We start from the raw sequence: 19,945 nt of genomic DNA on the forward strand, positions 1-19,945 counted from the left end.
AAACTCAAAAAAGTCAAATAAAGCAAACCGTAGTAAACAAAATAGAACACAAATTAAACAATTGCCAGATTAGGGGCCTCCTGGTGGTCAGGGGCCCTAAGCAGCTGCATAGTCTGTGTATAGGCTGGGCCCGGCCCTGATATTAATATGAAAACGTAAAGAATGCCGCTTTATCCTTTTTGTTTTTGGCTATTTTCAAATAGAATACTTTTTAATAAGAATGTTAAGTTTTTTTTTGTAACACAAATTTAAAAATCCAAATACCGAATGTATTTCTCGTTTTAAATGGAATTTATACAGATAAATTTACGACGACATTGTTACATAAACACAGAACAATCGAGGAAAAACAGTAAATCCACATTTTATTTTTGCCCCTCCCATACATATTCTTCACACTATTATATTTAAAACGCCACATATCGATACTGACGTCACTTGAAAATCTATACATGCACTCTACGTTTACAAAAAGGTGCTGTGAATTCATGCTACAGTGCTGTGCTAAGGAAAGCCCAGTGAATCGTAGTGTTTCAGTGCCATTGACGGCGATGGACGTCCAATCAATGGCGCTGAAAACCTCAATACATTAGTGGAGTCTTCAGCGGAGCAAACTGGGCGCGCAGTCGCAAAGAGCTCTTCTCTCCGCCCTCAGCACCAGCGTCTCCGTCTGTCGCACACGCAAAAAAAAAAAAAAAAGCATTTTCATACAAATCCAGACAAAACCGAGCAAAATGGACTTTCGTACCCTGGCGTCTAGATTGAAAGCGGTCTTCTTCAGGTCCTGCAGGGCCCTCTGCATGAACTCGAACGCGTGGCAGTCGACGCACGGGCGACCTAAAGAGATAATATTGCGTCATTTGAGCAAAATCGCTTGGAATTCGGGGACCTACTTTCTGCGGGGATGACAGTCCCGCTTTCCCGGTCTGCATCGGCGGCAACACCGTGGCACAAGACGAGCTGGGCCGCCAGCAAGAGCGTCGCAGCCTGCATCATACCTCCGGATGTCATCATCCGATACCTGCGCATGTTTATTTATTTATTTTGACCCCATTATCATCCTCACAGTATTAAAAAGGCGCGATTTGCTTACCTATAGTCGGAATTGGTCGTATTCGAAACGGATCAAGGCGAGGAGATGTTTTTGATGGGATGCTCGCGCATGCGCACGAAGGCCCGCAATTGATTCAAAGGAAGTGTCTTCCAAATGATGTCATAAAGATTTAGTCGGACTAAAAGGGATGATCATTTGCATGTGTAGTGTAGCTATTCGAGTGTAGGAAAAATCAATAAGAAAAGACGGAGGAATTATGCGATGCAAAGTAAAGACGCTCTGCGACGCCACTGGTATGTGATGACGGTTAATGACGCGTCAAATATTGGCATATATTGCGATGAAAATTGAGCCTATAAATGCATCGATCGGATGTTTTGTAATTGTAATCGCAAAAAAACGGTGAAATGATAGGTTGCCTTTTCAAAATACTGTGAAATTGGTATCGAAATCCAACAAAAATTTAAAAATTTTAAACGAAACACGAAATGGATTGGACGTCTATTGCCGTCATTGCAGTGGCGCCTCCAGAAATTTTTCATAGTGGTGGCCAGATGGGGCCACTTAAAATCTTGGGGTGCCCAAAACTAAAAGCCATAATTTCAGGTTTTCAATATTATTGCAGTAAAAAGGTCAGGGGTAAACTATCAGAAAGACTTAAGGACACGGCTACTGATATACTTTGGTGTATTGTGTAATATTTGATGTTACTAATGATTTAATGTGCATAGTCCGTAACTGTCCAGTTAACATTTTGAGTTCCACAACAAATCTGTTTTATTGTGTTATGTATATATTAGGCATACCGTGTACATTTAACTAGGGCTGTCAAACGTTTAAAATGTTTGAATCGCGTTAATCACAGCTTTAAAATTAATTAACCGTAATAAATCGCAATTCAAACCATCTCTATGCCATATTTTTCTGTAAATTATTGTTGTAATGGAAAGATAAGACACAGGACATATATACATTCAACATACTGTACATTAGCACTGTATTTGTTTATTATAACAATAAATCGTCAAGATGGCATTAACATTATTAACATTCATTCTCTGAAAGGGATCCACGGATAGAAAGACTTGTAATTCTTAAAGGATAAATGTGAGTTTGTATATTGTGACTAAATATTGCCATCGAGTGTATTTGTTGAGCTTTCAGTAAATTATACTGTACCGACTAAACTGTTCTGCCCAAATGCATGATGGGAAGTGGTGCAACCATGACTGTGTGTGGTGGCTGCAAATGCTCTATCTTCTCTGTGTTGGGTACACTACAGGGTGTTAAAAAAAAGATCAACTCCAGTCATTCTTCCCCACGTCGCTTCCCACAATATTTATAGTTGCTGTGGAAGAGATGACCAAGCTTTTGCCAATTAAAAGCACGGCCCCAATGAATGCTTTTAACTATTCCACTCACTTGAGACTGACTCTTATCTCTGTATAGAATTAAAACAGCGCCATTGTAGGCTGTTTACGGCAATGCGTGAATGAGTCGTACTGCGAATGCGTTAATTGTGATAAATATTTTCACGTGATTAATTTTGAAAAATTAATTACCGCGCGGTAATGCAATAAATTTGACAGCCCTACATTTAACAACACAAAATAAATGCATTCATTTGGGATGAAATGCATAACTGATGCTACAACAATCTAACGATATACTGGCAAGCAGGGTGGACAGTGGGGTGGCCAACCAATTTATACGGGTGGCCGTGGCCACCCCCTGGTGGCGCCACTGCGTCAGTGGCATTGAAACGTGATTAAAACTTCAAATTAAATAATTAAATTAAAAAACGAACTGAAACATGAACATTACATGTGTATTTCATATTTTTAGAATAAATACAATTTTTTAAAAAATGAATTGACGTACGTGGCCAAATGAATGGCTGTCATTGACGTCAAATGCATTTTAACTTGAATGGCTGGCACTGAATGATAATAATTCAGTGCCATTGACTTAGATAGACGTCCAATCTGCTTGGACTAGGAGGGAACGCTCGCCGTCAGCACTAAATAATTTTCAAAATACATTATTATCTGATCAAAGTGAGTAAAGAAAGGCTCAACTATAGACTTCAAAACCTATATTCTATATATTATACCTATATTATAAAGTCAATGGCTCAACGTTAAGGATTCCTGACCAGAGCTTGGTAGAGTAGCCAAAATATTTACTCTAATTAGAGTAGTGTTACTTCAAAATATTACTCAAGTTACTAAAAGTAAAAGTAGTCGTCAAAAAATGTTTTCAAGTACAAGTAAGAAAAGAATAATCAAGTCATTGATAACATTGTGAGTGACTGCTTACAATGTTTGATTTTTTTTTTTTCACTGACCACAAAATTATCTATATGGACTGTTGTAATAATGATACTGTACAATAACCCATTACATTAAGCCAAATAATTTATTAATATTGTTTTAATCATTGAATTCCGACAGAGAAAAAAAATTACATAAATGAAGCATTATTCATCCAAAGAGCATGACTGCCCTCTGGTGGAGAAAATAGTTCCTAGTTTGAATAGTGAAGAGTTCCTTCATAATTACTATTTTGAAATTAAAACCAACTTGTGTTTTCTGGAGTTTTTTCGCCCTCTGCTGGCGCTTGGGTGCGACTGATTTTATGGGCTTCAGCACCCATGAGCATTGTGTAATTATTGACATCAACAATGGTGGGCTACTAGTTTATTTTTTGATTGAAAATTTTACAAATTTTATTAAAACGAAAACATTAAGAGGGGTTTTAATATAAAATTTCTATAACTTGTACTAACATTTATCTCTTAAGAACTACAAGTCTTTCAATCCATGGATTGCTTTAACAGAATGTTAATAATGTTAACGCCATCTTGTTGACTTATTGTCATAATAAACAAATACAGTACTTATGTACCGTATGTTGAATGTATATATCCATCTTGTGCCTTATCTTTCCATTCCAACAATAATTTACAGAAAAATATGGCATATTTTATAGATGGTTTGAATTCGATTAATTACGATTAATTAATTTTTAAGCTGTAATTAACTCGATTAAAAATTTTAATCGTTTGACAGCCCTAAAAAAAACATTAGGTCAAACAAAAACTTAGTTTATGTTGGTCTTAACATGGAGCAGCTGGATTCAGCCAAGTGAAATGAGGCAGAATAAAAGGCAGTGTATCCACCCAAATCAATAAAAATAAATGCAAACACTTTTAAAATAAACCATTACAATGCCACTTTAATTAAACGAATACTCGAAGCAGCAAAATTTAATTCGAATTTTTTTTTTCTAATCGAATACTCGTGTTAATCGATTAATCGTTGCAGAACTACAAGAATATTTTTAATAATAAGAGTTTTTTGTTTCCCATCATTCTTGAGGGGAATTCTAAATCAGGCTGCTTAGGACCGCTATACTCATCCATTGAATATGGTACGGCCGCCGGTGCCGTGCCAACTTACCCCCGTCAAAAATTGCATCCCCTGGGCGGAGCCACTGCGCTGCACTGATTTTATGAGGTTTTAAAACATGGCCGATCCATAAAAAAAAAAAAACTTATTTTTGTCTGTCGTATAACGTAACCTACGTACTGCTGAATGTAGAAAAAGATATTTATGCGGCTATGGGATACAATTTTTGACGGGGCTAACTACAATGGCAAGACACTGGTGGTGGCTTTGTTGTACAATTAGCGTTTTTAGTGGGGCAAATTGAAACTCTCCTCACCGTTTTGAAGGTGCTCTCTAGGGTTTCATTGTCCGCATTTTCAATCCTTGGTTCTTGCTACATATTACGTACATTAGTTAAGTATATCTGTTTATCCATCTTGCCTCTTCGGTCCTCGGTTGGTTTTGGCTAAGCAAGCAAATGACCGTCTAAGGGTCTAATCACATGATCTGTTCGAAAAACAATTTTGACCCATTCTAAAAATGTCTTTTTTTGTTCACTTCATTCATTGTTTGTTTATTGGTTTACAACTTTAATAGACAATATTTTACCGGGAAACTCTTGAATTTAAAATCATACATAGGAAAGTCAATTACGTGCAATGACACAGCTGCCCCCCTCTTGAACTCCTCATATGCGTACGTTGTGTAGCCTTGAGTGCGCCAGAACGGGGTCAAACCATTCTCTGATAGACGGACGGGGGAGGGGGCGTTGTGCAAAAAAAGGAAAGTATATATACATTGGAAATATTTGATAAGTTAAGGTTTTTAAGTATGTATCGAGTAGAACATAATATTTAATCAGACAATGATTTAAATAAATATGTAAATGTAAAGTAAAATAATTCATTCAGGGGCGTATGCGTACGTTGTGTAGCCTTGAGTGCGCCACAGCGGGGTCAAACCATTCTCTGCTAAAACAGAGGGATGGGGGACGGGGGGCGTTGTGCAAAAAAAGGAAGAAATATTAGGGCTGTCAAACGATTAAAATTTTAAATCAAGTTAATTACAGCTTAAAAATTAATTAATCGCATTTCAAACCATCTATAAAATATGCCATATTTTTCTATAAATTATTGTTGGAATGGAAAGATAAGACACAAAATGGATATATACATTCAACATATGGTACATAAGTACTGTATTTGTTTATTATAACAATAAATCAACAAGATGGCATTAACATTATTAATTCTGTTAAAGCGATCCATGGATAGAAAGACTTGTAGTTCTTAAAAGATAAATGTTAGTACAAGCTATAGAAATGTTGTATTAAAACCCCTCTTAATGTTTTCATTTTAATAAAATTTGTAAAATTTTCAATAAAAAAAAAAACTAGTAGCCCGCCATTGTTGATGTAAATAATTACACAATGCTCATGGGTGCTGAATCCCATAAAATCAGTCGCACCCAAGCGCCAGCAGAGGGCGAGAAAACTCCAGAAAACACAAGTAACAAGTAGACATTTGCACTGTGCTGTCATTTTAATCTGTTTGAGCGGGGCATGTGCGTTAATTGCGTCAAATATTTTAACGTGATTAATTTAAAAAATTAATTACCGCCCGTTAACGCGATCATTTTGACAGCCCTAAAAATATATATTTTAAATAGCAAATATGTTAAAGTTTTTAAGTATGTATCGAGTGGAACATAATATTTAATCAGACAATGAGTATATAAAAAAAATGTGAACGTAAAGTAAAATAAATTAAGGGTCATTCAGGGGCCTCTATGGTCCTGAGACCCGGTTGCGCACCTCTCCCCCCACCTCCCCCCACCGCACCCCACCCCCGCGGACGGGCTTGTCTGTTCCTGACGTTGTTTCGCTGTCATGGTCAATAAAGTTACAGCAAAAAAAACAAACAACAAAAACAATACATCTCATTGGTTTTGCGAATCACCTCATAAAAACAATGTCCCCATTTATCATTTATTTTTTTTAGCACAATATAAAATACAGTAAAGCTTCCCGGGTTTCTAATGTTCTGAAATATGACTTGAGCGTCAACGTCAAAGGCCTCCACGAAGATGAGGGCGGGGTCCTAACTGCCGTTTTAGTAGTCCATTAAAATGCCCGAACTAAAACACTTCTTTTTTCCAAGATGGCGTCGATGAAGGACAGCGACACTGGCCTGTGGCTTCACAACAAACTGGGCTCCACGGACGAACTGTGGACGCCGCCGAGCATCGCGTCGCTGCTCACCGTCTCCGTCATCGACAACATTCGCTTGTGCTTTTCCAGCTTGTCGCCGCCCGTCAAGCTCAAGTTGCTCCTGGGGATGCTGCATCTTCCCCGGCGGACCGTGGACGAGGTGAGCGCCATCCCTGTTAACACTTGAATGTCTTCACCTCACTCCCGAGAAGGTTGCCTTGACGCCGGAACAACTTTGCTCACTTCGTTTAGACGCGAAAGTGTCGGACCGCAATGCAAAACAGCCGTGTGCTAGGTTAGCATTAGCACGCTAGCTAAACCAAGGGGGCGGGACCGTCATTTCCAATCTGAGGGACCCACATATTATCAAATATTGTGTCCAAAAGTCTGAATTACACGAGACATGACAAAACAATATATAAAAATAATAATAATAATAATAATTTAAAAGTTAATAACGTCATAATAAAAAAAAAATGTCTAGCCACAAAAAATTGAAAACCCTTATATATGCCTTATAAATAAGGCAACACATACTATAGGTATCTATATTAGCTATATTAGCCTACTATGAAAATGACTAAGTTCACAGCAAATACATAATGAGCCTTCATGTTTACCGTATTTTCCGCACTATAAGGCGCACCTGCCCGACAATGCGGCTTATAATCCGATGTGCCTTATACAACCCCGAGCAAAAAGTATGGAATCACCAGTCTCTGACGAGCACTCACTCAGACATTTTATCATGCAGAACAAACTCATATAAAAAGCTTAAAAAAAATAATGAATTACTTCAAAAGCGCAACTCTTTAGCATTCAGAAACACTAAAAGAAATGAATAAAAAACATTGTGACATCCTGAAAAGTTGGTAGTGTTATTTCCTTACAGCCCCAATGCAAACCTACGCCCCTGGTCGTAACCCTAACCTTTCTAGTGATAAAGTAATGTGCATCTTGGCCAGGAGAAGAAAAACTTCTAACTCATTGGCTGCCTCTAGATGAAGGAAGCTCTCTCGGAAATCATCCAGCTCGCGACGGTGGACTCGGAACCTTGGGTCCTGATGGTGGCGGACATCCTGAAATCCTTCCCGGAGACGGGCTCCCTCAACCTGGATCTGGAGGAGCAGAATCCAAACGTGCAGGACATCCTCGGCGAGCTCAGGGAGAAAGGTAACGCCGTTTTTCCAAGCGGGCGCGAGAAGCCATTTATCACCGTTCAATCTTTCTTGGCAGTGGGGGAGTGCGAGACGTCGGCCATGCTTCCTCTGGAGTGCCAGTACCTAAACAAGAGCGCCTTGACCACCCTGGTGGGACCCCTGACGCCCCCGGTTAAACATTTCCAGCTGAAGAGGAAGCCCAAGAGCGCCACCCTCAGAGCGGAGCTGTTGCAGAAATGTATAACTTTTCAAAGAAATTTTGGGGACTATACAGTGGGGCAAATAAGTATTTAGTCAACCACTAATTGTGCAAGTTCTTCCACTTGAAAATATTAGAGAGGCCTGTAATTGTCAACATGGGTAGACCTCAACCATGAGTGACAGAATGTGGGGAAAAAAAACAGAAAATCACATTGTTTGATTTTTAAAGAATTTAATCCAAATTAGAGTGGAAAAAAGTATTTGGTCAAGCAAGATTTCTGGCTGTCAAAGAGGTCTAACTTCTTCTAACGAGGCTCCACTGGTTACCTGTATTAATGGCACCTGTTTTAACTCATTTATTGGTATAAAAGACACCTGTCCACAAGCTCAGTCAGTCACACTCCACAAACTCCACGATGGCCAAGACCAAAGAGCTGTCGAAGGACACCAGAGACAAAATTGTAGACCTGCACCAGGCTGGGAAGACTGAATCTGCAATTGGTAAAACGCTTGGTGTAAAGAAATCAACTGTGGGAGCAATTATTAGAAAATGGAAGACATAGTAGACCACTGATAATCTCCATCGAGCTGGGGCTCCATGCAAGATCTCACCCCGTGGCATCAAAATGATAACAAGAACGGTGAGCAAAAATCCCAGAACCACACGGGGGGACCTAGTGAATGACCTACAGACAGCTGGGACCACAGTAACAAAGGCTACTATCAGTAACACAATGCGCCGCCAGGGACTCAAATCCTGCACTGCCAGACGTGTCCCGCTGCTGAAGAAAGTACATGTCCAGGCCCGTCTGCGGTTCGCTAGAGAGCATTTGGATGATCCAGAAGAGGACTGGGAGAATGTGTTATGGTCAGATGAAACCAAAATAGAAATTTTTGGTAGAAACACAGGTTCTCGTGTTTGGAGGAGAAAGAATACTGAATTCCCTCCGAAGAACACCATACCCACTGTGAAGCATGGGGGTGGAAACATCATGCTTTGGGGCTGTTTTCCTGCAAAGGGACCAGGATGACTGATCTGTGTAAAGGAAAGAATGAATGGGGCCATGTATCGAGAGATATTGAGTGAAAATCTCCTTCCATTAGCAGGGGCATTAAAGGTTAGAGGTGGCTGGATCTTTCAGCATGACAATGATCCCAAACACACAGCCAGCCAGGGCAACAAAGGAGTGGCTTCGCAATAAGCATTTCAAGGTCCTAGAGTGGCCTAGCCAGTCTCCAGATTTCAACCCCATGGAAAATCTGTGGAGGGAATTGAAAGTCCGTGTTGCCCAACGACAGCCCCAAAACATCACTTCTCTCGAGGGGATCTGCATGGAGGAATGGGCCAACAAAGGGGACATAACTAAGTATTGAGATGAACTTTTGGTATTGACCAAATACTTATTTTCCACCATGATTTGCAAATGAATTCTTTAAAAATCAAACAATGTGATTTTCAGTTTTTTTTTTCCACATTCTGTCTCTCATGGTTGAGGTTTACCCATGTTGACAATTACAGGCCTCTCTAATATTTTCAACTGGGAGAACTTGCACAATTAGAGGTTGACTAAATACTTATTTGCCCCCACTGTACGTAGCGCTCAATGCTAAATGTTTTCCATTCCAGCCACAGAGACTGCGCAGCAGTTGAAGAAGACTGCCGGAGTGCCTTTTCACGCCAAAGGGAGAGGTTTAGTCAAAAAGATTGACACCACCAGTGAGTCAGTGCGATGAAAAGTTCCGGATTTCGGATTGATTACTAAGATCTGTTGTCCAATTTTTTAGCGCCTCTCAAAGGGATCCCCAAGGCTCCATTTCGCAGCCCGACAGCCCCGAGTATGTTCAGCCCCCCCAGCAACCGTACCCCCATCGCCCCAGCGCGCACACCCCTTCGCAAGGAGCGGGGGGTCAAGGTCGTGTTTCGTTTTTCAACGAAAACCAGATTCAGTGTCATTAATTTGGGAATTTTCATCGTGGTTTTTCCTTCTTTAGCTGTTGGATATCAAGGAGCTGAACATGGTCGGAGCTGGAAGAGAGGCAAAAAGGCGGAGAAAGACTTTGGGTAACTACATTTTCCTTCAGACCGTGCTTGCGGACTTGACTGTCAAGTATAGAGATCTGAATTTGGATGTCATAATCTTTTCTAGACACGGAAGCGGACGAGAAAGCAGCCAAAGAAGAAGCAGTTGTGGAAAACACCACACCGGATTATGCGGCAGGCCTCGTCTCTGCGCAGGTGCTTGATTCTCGACTCCGAAGACCTGGTTTACATACAGTCCCTGACAAAAGTCTTGTCGCGTATCCATTTTTTTGAAACCATTGCTAATAACCTGACTCTAAGTAGTGATACTGTGAGATCCAAATTTAATATTTTGTTTGACTTACATGGGTTTGAAGGACTGGATCCATGCAGTTCGGCAAGGATTCATACAATTTATTGATGAACTCATCAGGAACATCAAAGGAAGCAGTCTTGCATGCCTCCCAGAGTTCATCAAGATTCTTGGGTTTCGTCTTCAATGCTTCCTCTTTCATCCTACCCCAGACATGCTCAGTGATGTTCATGTCTGGTGACTGGGCTGGCCAGTCCTGGAGAATCTTGATTGAAGTATGCGATGGAGCACCATCCTGCTGCAGAATTTGTCACTTTTTATGGTTAGGAATGTTAGAGGCAGCTAAGATTTGTTGATATTTCAGACCATTTATGTTGCCTTCCACCCTGCAGATCTCTCGCACACCCCCATACTGGATCTAACTCCAGACCATGATTTTGCCACCACCAAACTTGACTGTTTTCTGAGTGAATCTCGGATCCATGCGGGCTCCAGTAGGTCTCCTGCAATATTTGCGGTGACTGTGGTGTAATTCAATGGAAGATTCATCTGAAAAATCCACCTTTTGCTACTTTTCCAGCATCCATCCTTTTGACAGGGTGTGGGCCTTGGCAAATTCCACACGGTTTTTTAATTGTCTTTTGTTTAATGCTGGTTTCTGGGCACTGTTTCGACCATGGAGGCCATTTCTAGACAGAATTCGCCAGACTGTTCTGGTTGACACAGGGACTTCAGGTGACCAGGTCTCGTGGAGCTCTGCTGCAGTGGAAAAAGGACTGGCTTTGGATTTTCCAGCCAACAACCGGTCCTCCTGAGCTGTTGTCTTGCGGGGTCTCCCTTACCTGGGCTTGTCAAAAACGTCTCCAGTCTGTTCATATCTTTTTTTATATCCTCTGTACCTGACGCTGAGACACATTGAAAGTGTCTGCCACATCTGCAGTGGATCTGATCTTCAGCCTCTTGATAATTAACACTTGGGTCTCGGGAGGAATCGTAGGCATCTTGTCAGAGGTCAGGTTGCGGTTGATGTGGCAGTCTTGTGCACTGGGGTTCTTTGTATACACACCTGAGAGTTAATTGATCCATTATTGGTAACAGGTGAAGCTCTAATCTAATGTGTGCATCTCAATGGGCTTTGCCAAGCTGTAAACATCAGAACACTTTTCAACAGTTTCGTTTGGCACCGAAATGTTTTTCTAAAACCTGATGGGATTACAATTATCCATTTCTTGTAAGAAAATATGGATTACAAATATATTAGAGGGACACTTCAGCTCCATGTGTATACAAGCGACAAGACTTTTGTCAGGTACTGTACGTAGATATGTGATGTACACGTCATTTTGGTTGGCCAACGAAATGTAAAGACTATCTTGAAAGGAGCTCTGAAGGTCCCTTTGTGTTGCAGAAACTCGGGGCGCTTAATGAGAACCCGCTACCGTCAACCAGCTACCTGCCGGCCACGCCCAGCATGGTTCCTTCCTCCTCGTACATTCCCAGCTCCGAGGCGCAACCAGGTCTGCCAAATTTGAATGTTGGACAATTACGGGAAGCCCTTTTGCAAAGCCGGTAATGGTGTGGTCTCCCCTAAAGCAAACGCGGGCGGTTCAGGCTGGGATACGTTGCAGTCAACTCGCCAATCGGAGGAGTCGGCGACGGCGGGCGCAGGCGCCCCCGCCGCTTCCCTCTCGGGCCAGTACAAGCAGAGGACGCCGATGTACAACGCGAGCACCGCCGCCAACCCGGCAACACCGACGTCCCCCAGCACGCCTGCCTCCACGCCGGCCAGTAACGGGCCACCAGCCGCCGCCACCGCAGGTCAACCGGAGACGCCGGCTCAGCCGCCCAGCACGCCCCAGACGCCCACGCCCGCTCCTACGCCGCCTCAACCTCAGCCCAAGAAGAATCTCTCGCTAACGGTACGGCGTCGCTCGCGCGCTAGCTTTCATTAACGCTCAAACCGTGAATCATGTCCATTTTCCACACATCTCAGAGGGACCAGATGTACGCAGCTCAGGAGATGTTCAAGACCGCCAACAAGGTCACCAGACCAGAGAAGGCCCTCATTTTGGGGTTCATGGCAGGATCCAGAGGTACGTACGCTAGTTTCTTCACGAATGTCAACGGATTTTCGTGGCACTAAATCGTTGTCCGGCAGAGAACCCATGCCCGGAGCAAGGCGAAATCATCCAGATCAAGCTGAGCGAGCACACGGAGGTGCTACCCAAAGCGGACGGCACCGGCAGCACCACCATGCTGGTGGACACGGTCTTCGAAATGAACTACTCCACGGGTCAGTGGACCCGCCTGAAAAAGTACAAGCCCATCACCAACACATCCTGAGAGCTGCGACAGGCGGACTTCACTCAATCACCGTCACATTCAAGAGTCGGAACCCAACCGAGCGCCCGGGGACCAAACTAAAGGAGAGAAGGTCCTTCCTCCGCGCGAGTTCACGCGGAATCTTATTTTCGTTCACCCCTTCGTTCTGTTCCGGCGTCGAGCGCTTCCTCCCCTTTTTTCCAAACAAAACAAAATAAAGTGACCGCAGACTGTTAACACTTTTGTACGACTGGGAGTGAATTCAAAGCATGACTAGGAGTCTTGAGAAAAAAAATCTCTTTATTTGAATTAAATAGGACGTTAATTCGAAAGCTGATCACCTAAGAAGTTCCCAGATTTGAATAGCACTACGCCATCATTTAAAATTTTAGTCAGTTACATTCAGTGTCATACTCTTTTGGCTACCATCAACTGCGCTAGACGTCCAATCCAACTAGTGATGCTCATTCCGACTCAAAGAAACATCAGCTGGCGTGAGGTTCCCTCCAGCCTCCGAAAGCCTTCTCCAAGTACAGCGCCACGGCGAGGGGCAACCGGTCCTGAAGCTTCCCGCTCACCACCTGCACCCCCATGGGAAGACCGTCCTTGTTTAGCCCCAAAGGACACTGGGTGACCGGCAAACCCAGAACGTTCAAGATCCCTAGGGAAAGAAAACTATTTATATATCGACACAAGACCACCAACGGTTCTCTAGCATACCAGTGTAGGCGAAGTCCAGGGGTCTAAAAAGCAGGTGGTGGTGCTTGGGGGCTACCCTAGGATGCGACGGGTAAAAAAGCACCCCGTCGGTACCCAGCAGATCGTCCACATCCTTCTGGAGTTTTTCCTTCATCTTGATGAGGAAGCTGGAATGACCGGAAGCCGACTTCATCTCCATGATGGCTAGACCTTCAAACAAAGTAGAGTCAAACCATGAAGACGATTCTGTTTAGACATTGATCTGCGCTCACTGATGGCGGCGACGGTATGGTCGGATTTTCCCAGCATGCTTTTCAACGCCTCCCACAAGGGCCACACCGGCCGGCCCGGCTTTCCCAACTCCACGGCGAACGGAACCGGAGGCTGCAAGTGGAGAGTTAATCGTTGAATCGGCCAGGGTACGGTTCTACATCTCCTCGCACCTTGCCCTCTTTGTCCGGAAGACTCATGTAGGCGTCCCAGATTCGGAAGCCATACCGGAACTCGGGGAAGCGCACCTCTTGGACCGACACCCCTAGATCCGCTTGGAGTCGCTCCACAACCTGAATAGGAACAAGAGTTGAAAAGCAGTTTAAAGTTCTGTGCGGTACTTGTTTTGCGCTAACAGCAGGGGTTCAACAGGATCCGGCACTTCTTGATGTTGGCCTCCCTGTGTTCCGGGACTCATTTGGGCAGATCCGGCACCTCTTGTGTATAGAAAACAATAATATAAAAACGTTTTTTAAAAATGTATAAAAAAATTGATATCCATTAGGGTTGTTCCGATCATGTTTTTTTGCTCCCGATCGTTTTAGTTTGAGTATCTGCCGATCCCGATATTTCCCGATCCGATTGCTTTTTTTTGCTCCCGATTCAATTCCAATCATTCCCGATAATTTTTCCCGATCATATACATTTTGGCAATGCATTAAGAAAAAAATGAATAAAACTCGGACGAATATATACATTCAACATACAGTACATAAGTACTGTATTTGTTTATTATGACAATCCTCAAGATGGCATTTACATTATTAACATTCTTTCTGTGAGAGGGATCCACGGATAGATAGACTTGTAATTCTTAAAGGATAAATGTGACTTTGTATATTGTGACTAAATATTGCCATCTAGTGTATTTGTTGAGCTTTCAGTAAATGATACTGTAGCCATGCCCAAATGCATGATGGGAAGTGCAACTATGACTGTGCGTAGTGCTACCAATTGATATATCTTCTCTGCGTTGGGAAATAACATAGGGTGTTAAGAAAAAGATAAATTACTACCTTGCTTCCCCACATTGCTTCCCACATTATTTCTAATCGTAGGGAGAGGGATTATAAGGCTTTAGCCAATTAAAAAAAGCCTCCAAAGGCTGCCAAAATTCACTCTACTCATTTTACGCTGCCTTTTAGCTCTATATATAGGTAACACGGCGCCATTACAGATTGAGCGCGACAATGCGTGAGTGGGTCGTGCAGCGCATGCATTAATTACGTTAAATATTTTAACGGGATACATTTTTTAAAAAATTAATTACCGCCGTTATCGGGATAAATTTGATAACCCTACCTTAAGCCTAAAGACTCTGGATGAGTGTAACATTTTATGTCTGTAACGTTAAATACAATTAGAAAACGATTTAATTAAAACAATATATATATTAAAAAAAGGCATGTCCGATATCTTTTTTGCCAATTCCGATACTTTGAAAACGACGTGATCGGAATTCATTTCCAGAACAAATTTACAGTTCATTAACAAAACGTCATTTGAAAGAGTCGGAGATTTGTTGATGCACAAAAAAGCTTGCCCAACGAATCACACCCCTGACATAAAAAAAAAAAAAAAAAAAAAAAATGGAAATTTGCGGCATTTAGGGAGCAAGCAATCAGGATCAAACGGTATTTCAACATGCCAAAATGTCTTTCTGTAATGTCTTTCGTCCATGGATTTTATCTGAAATTGAGGCTTGTAAGTCCTACAGCATGGCAAGTAGGCATTTGAGTGTTGTTTTCAACACCATATCTGCGTATGTTCTGGGACCTGTGCCCGTCTCGTCATCCCTGCACTGTCATATGTACTTTGCGTTCTGGCACCTTTTGATTTACAAATTAAGAACTGCCTAAAGGAAATTTGGGTCTGGAGTGATAGCCCGAAACACCCCATGATCTTGAGGTCCATAAAACTGAGAATGTTTTTTTTCCCCACAAAGTCAGTTCTCTTGGCTCTTTGGCTGGCCATGGCTTGTTATCAACTATGATATGTCACATGACTCACCTTCCTCTGGATTTGTCTGAGCTCCTCACTAACAGGGGACGTCAGAGGAGATCCGCCGTCGTCTGGTACAGTGAAGAACCGCAGCTTCTTGAGCTCCACCTCGTCATTGAGGCGCAACCTGCGCAAAAACTAAATGAATACCGACCAGACCCAGCAGAGACAGATACTACAGTGGAATGAAAAAGTATCTGAACTTTTTGGAATTACTCACATTAGTACATAACATCACCATCAAATGTGATGTGATTTTTGTCAAAATCGCACTGATGAAAAAAAAGTCTGCTTTAACTAAAGCCACCCCAACATTTATAGGTTTTCATATTTTAATGAGGATGTAGTATGCAAACAATGACAGAAGGGGGGAAAATAAGTGAAAATACACCGTTAATATTTTGCCCCCCCGCCCCCTTTGGCAGCAATAACTTCAACCAGACGCTTCATGTAGCTGCAAATAAGTCTGGCACATCGATCAGGACTAATCTTGGCCTATTCTTCTCTACAAAACTGCTGTCGTCCAGTTCAGATTCCTGGGATGTGTGACAGGAATTGCTGTCTTGAGGTCATGCCACAGCATCTCAATGGGGTTCAAGTCTGGACTTTGAATCAACCAGACAAATTGCTCCGCCGCGACCCCCTCCGGTCCCGCAATCCGGCGCCTCTGTTGCGGCGCCTGCTTGTGAAGACGGGCCGGTTAAGGAGGGTGTCGGGGCCTAGCGGGTTCACCGCGGCGACTCTAGACTTGGCCACTCCAGAAAATGTATTTTGTTCTTCTGAAACCATTCTGAAGTTAATTTACTTCTGTGTTTTGGATCATTACTGCCGTTTAACTTTAACTGTCTGACAGACGGTCTCAGGTTTTCCTGCAAAACATCCTGATACTTTTGAATTCATTCTTCTGTTAATTGCAATTTGTCCAGGCCCTGAGGCAACAAACCAGCCCCAAATCATGATGGTCCCTCCACCATGCTTCACGGTGGGGATGATGCGTTGATGTTGCAGCAGTGGCTTCCTCCATGTAGTCCTCCTATTAACACTATTCTTGGCCATAGTTCTACGTATAGTTGATGTGTGCACAGAGATATTGGACTGTGCCAGTAATTTCTGTGAGTCTTTAGCAGACACTCTAGGGTTCTTTTTTTACATCTGAGTATTCTGCGCTGAACTCTTTGTGTGACCTTTAGTGGACGGCTCCTCCTTGGGAGAGAAGCAACTGTGCCAAACTCTCTCCATTTGTAGACAACGACTCTGACTGTCGATTGATGAACATCCAGACTTTTTGAGATGGTTTTGTATCTTTTCCCAACTTCATACAAATCAACAATCCTTGATCGCGGGTCTTCAGAAAGCTCTTTTGACTGAGTCGTGATGCACATCAGACAATGCTTCTCATCAAGACATTTCTTACCAGGTGTGTGTTTTAAAGTGAGCAGGGCAGCTTTAAACCACTCATCAGTAATTAGGCACACACCTGACTTGTAGTTTCAGTTCTTCTTTAAGTCTCCTTAGGCAGAGAGTTCACTTGTTTTCCCCCTTTTGTCATTGTTTGCTTGCTATCCTTCTTAAAATATGAAAACCTATAAATGTTAGGATGGTTTTAGTTAAAGCAGACACTGTCTGTTCATCTGTGTGATTTTGACAAAGATCGGATCACATTTGATGGTGCTTTCATGCAGAAATGTGAGAAATTCCAAAAGGTTCAGATACTTTTTCATACCACTGTACCTGGAGACTCACATAGACGCGTTTGGTCCCGCCATGATTTTCAACATGGGAAGCAGGTCCTCGGCATAGCGGCACATTGGACCCGCGCTGGCGTACTCCTCGTGTCTGCCGGTGAACGGGGGGAACTGGTTTTCATTGGAAACCACGCCTGCAAACATCAGAAAATGAAAATCTGTTCATACGCGAGATCCGAATAGGTTCAGTTCCGGTTTCCTACCTGGGGTGGTTTTATGGCCGAACACTCCGTTGAAAAAGCACGGCATGCGGATGCTCCCGCCGATGTCCGAGCCCACGCCTATAACGGCGCCGGCCGCGCCCAGCAAGCTACCCTCCCCGCCTGTCGGGTGCGCAATTAGCGTGACGTGGGTCAAAACTACAGTGGCGATTTCAGATGACTAACCCGAGCTCCCTCCAGGGATCCTCTCCAGATCATATGGATTGCAGGTGATTCCGTACAGGTGGTTGTGCGACTCCGCCCACATGCAGCCCTCACTGGTGTTGGTGACGCCCAGCGGGATGGCCCCCGCCCTTTTCAGCAGGCCAACGGGAGGCGCGTCGGCCGTGGCCACCACCCCTCGTCTGGACACTATACCAGTGGTGTTGGGCATGCCTTGAAGCAGTAAGTGGCAAAGGTTGGGGAAGAAGTCAATAATTAATGACTCAGAATGGGTAACTGAGTTGTTTAATGTTCAGCATTCCAAGAACACAATGTTTTGGGGTGCTGGTATGACTGTTTTGTTACCCTGAAGGCCAAAGGACTCTTTGACCGAGAGGGGCACGCCTAGTAAAGGCAGCCGATCCGCCAGTACTTCCTCGCCTCCTGGTTCCTCCTCAATTAGTTTATCGACCTGCGCCGCTTCTTGGAGGGCGGCGGAGAACCTGGAAAGTGGTAGTTAAAACACTTAAATACCGTAATTTTCGGACTATCAAGCCATCACCCACGAAATTTGACATGAAAACAGCATTTGTTCATAGATAAGCCGCAGCTGTCCTCACTGTATTATTAGTGTTAACTGGTAACACTTTGACAGCGGCATCATAAGACTGTCATCAGACTAAGTGAACCATCATGAAGCTTTGCAGTCAATTGGTGTAAAGCTTCATTGCTTCAAAAAGCTTCATTTGGCCACCACTGCTCCCTTGGGGGAGACAGTCAACCTCTGCTACCACCTGCTGTCCAACATGCCTCCTAGCATGCATTGCAGCAATACAGATGTAAATATCAAATGACATATTCTGTGCTAATTACGTCTTCAGTTACTGTTCCAGTTCTTTCATTAATTGCTAGATATGTTATCTGGTAACACTTTGTTTGACAGTGGTGCCATAAGACTGTCATAAGACCAAATGAACCAATATGAAGCTTTGAACCAATTGGTTGCAAAGCTCCATTGCTTCAAAAAGCTTTATTTGGCCATCACTGCTCCCTTGGGGGAGACTATTAACTTCTGCTGCCACCTGCTGTCATCACTGTTGTCGTCCAACATGCCTCCTAGCATGCATTGCAGCACTACGGATGTAAATAATAATCAAAATTCATGTTCTGTGCTTATTATGTCTTTGGTTACTGTTCCAGTTGTTACATTAATTGCTAGTTATGTTATTTGGTCACGCTTTATTCGACAGTGGTGCAATAAGACCAAATGAACCACCAATCATGGCTTCAAAAAGCTTCATTTAGCCACCACTGCTCCCTTGGGGGAGACAGTCAACCTCTGCTGCCACCTGCTGTCAACACTGTTGTCATCCAACATGCCTCCTAGCATGTATTTCAGCACTACAGATGTAAATTACAATCAAAATTAATGTTCCGTGCTAATTATGTCTTCAGTTACTGTTCCAGTTGTTTCATTCATTGCTAGTTATGTTATTTGGTCACACTTTATTCGACAGTGGTGCAATAAGACCAAATGAACCGCCATTCATGGCTTCAAAAAGCTTCATTTAGCCACCACTGCTCCCTTGGGGGAGACAGTCAACCTCTGCTGCCACCTGCTGTCAACACTGTTGTCGTCCAACATGCCTCCTTAGCATGCATTGCAGCGCCAGAGATGTAGATAACAATCAAAATACATGTTCTGTCCTAATTATGCCTTCAGTTCCTGTTCCAGTTGTTTCATTAATTGATAGTTGTTATTTGGTAACACTTTATTTGACAGTGGTGCCATAAGACTCATAAGACCAAATGAACCACAATGAAGCTTTGAACCAATTGGCTGCAAAGCTTCATTGCTTCAAAAAGCTTCATTTGGCCACCACTGCTCCCTTGGGGGAGACAGTCAACCTCTGCTGCCACCTGCTGTCAACACTGTTGTAGTCTAACATGCCTCCAAGCATGCAGTCAACCTGTGCTGCCAACTGCTGTCAACACTTTTGCCGTTCAACATGCCTCCTAGCATGCATTGCGGCGCTACAGATGTAAATATCAATCAAAATTCATGTTCAGTGCTAATTATGTCTCCAGTTACTGTTCCAGTTGTTTCATTAATTGCTAGTTATGTTATTTGGTAACACTTCGACAGTGGTGCAATAAGACTGTCATAAGACCATCATATTTATGACATTGCCATGAGCAT

The 19,945-nt window shown here is 43.0% G+C and overlaps 3 protein-coding genes across 4 annotated transcripts in view; 1 reads left to right on the forward strand and 2 right to left on the reverse strand.

The window, feature by feature from the left end:
* Positions 1-1,350, reverse strand: nicol1 (NELL2 interacting cell ontogeny regulator 1). The gene is made up of 4 exons (XM_057855563.1): positions 1,094-1,350; positions 894-1,021; positions 749-837; positions 1-670 (listed from the first exon to the last, which is right to left on the reverse strand). The coding sequence occupies exons 2-4, from the start codon at positions 1,012-1,014 to the stop codon at positions 602-604; spliced, it is 279 nt and encodes a 92-aa protein (XP_057711546.1). The 5' UTR covers positions 1,015-1,021; positions 1,094-1,350; the 3' UTR covers positions 1-601.
* Positions 712-14,581, forward strand: nelfa (negative elongation factor complex member A). 2 transcript variants are annotated; one of them, XM_057855553.1, is made up of 12 exons: positions 712-1,347; positions 6,603-6,812; positions 7,654-7,825; positions 7,889-8,050; positions 9,641-9,730; positions 9,799-9,926; positions 10,006-10,075; positions 10,161-10,249; positions 11,755-11,863; positions 11,940-12,265; positions 12,340-12,439; positions 12,505-14,580. In XM_057855553.1, exons 2-12 carry the CDS (start codon positions 6,603-6,605, stop codon positions 12,687-12,689), a joined length of 1,641 nt encoding a protein of 546 aa, XP_057711536.1. In that variant the 5' UTR covers positions 712-1,347; the 3' UTR covers positions 12,690-14,580. The 2 variants fall into 2 exon arrangements, with proteins under 2 accessions (XP_057711536.1, XP_057711537.1); XM_057855554.1 differs by lacking the exon at positions 712-1,347 and having other exon boundaries at positions 5,931-6,812; positions 12,505-14,581.
* The window catches only part of faah2b (fatty acid amide hydrolase 2b), a 9,830-nt gene continuing 2,833 nt past the window's right edge, over positions 12,949-19,945 (reverse strand). Inside the window, exons 3-11 of the mRNA XM_057855555.1 lie at positions 18,112-18,248; positions 17,770-17,979; positions 17,587-17,706; positions 17,382-17,517; positions 15,648-15,765; positions 13,811-13,930; positions 13,640-13,751; positions 13,389-13,577; positions 12,949-13,329 (exon numbers count right to left, since the gene is read on the reverse strand). Of these exons, the coding sequence (XP_057711538.1) occupies positions 13,154-13,329; positions 13,389-13,577; positions 13,640-13,751; positions 13,811-13,930; positions 15,648-15,765; positions 17,382-17,517; positions 17,587-17,706; positions 17,770-17,979; positions 18,112-18,248 (1,318 nt within the window). The 3' untranslated portion in view covers positions 12,949-13,153. The remainder of the gene's footprint in view (positions 13,330-13,388; positions 13,578-13,639; positions 13,752-13,810; positions 13,931-15,647; positions 15,766-17,381; positions 17,518-17,586; positions 17,707-17,769; positions 17,980-18,111; positions 18,249-19,945) is intronic.

This window comes from Corythoichthys intestinalis, chromosome 13 (assembly GCF_030265065.1).
Source record: "Corythoichthys intestinalis isolate RoL2023-P3 chromosome 13, ASM3026506v1, whole genome shotgun sequence".
Classification (NCBI taxonomy): Eukaryota; Metazoa; Chordata; class Actinopteri; order Syngnathiformes; family Syngnathidae; genus Corythoichthys; species Corythoichthys intestinalis.

Excerpts from the sequence above, each read along its gene's own strand:
- nicol1 (XM_057855563.1), bottom strand. The coding sequence starts at position 1,014 with ATGATGACATCCGGAGGTATGATGCAGGCTGCGACGCTCTTGCTGGCG. Across the intron at positions 838-893 it reads GACTGTCATCCCCGCAGAAA|GTCGCCCGTGCGTCGACTGC; the intron begins GTAGGTCCCCGA and ends TTATCTCTTTAG. Across the intron at positions 671-748 it reads CTTTCAATCTAGACGCCAGG|ACGGAGACGCTGGTGCTGAG; the intron begins GTACGAAAGTCC and ends CGTGTGCGACAG.
- nelfa (XM_057855553.1), top strand. The coding sequence starts at position 6,603 with ATGGCGTCGATGAAGGACAGCGACACTGGCCTGTGGCTTCACAACAAA. Across the intron at positions 10,076-10,160 it reads AAGGCGGAGAAAGACTTTGG|ACACGGAAGCGGACGAGAAA; the intron begins GTAACTACATTT and ends AATCTTTTCTAG. Across the intron at positions 10,250-11,754 it reads CAGGCCTCGTCTCTGCGCAG|AAACTCGGGGCGCTTAATGA; the intron begins GTGCTTGATTCT and ends TTTGTGTTGCAG.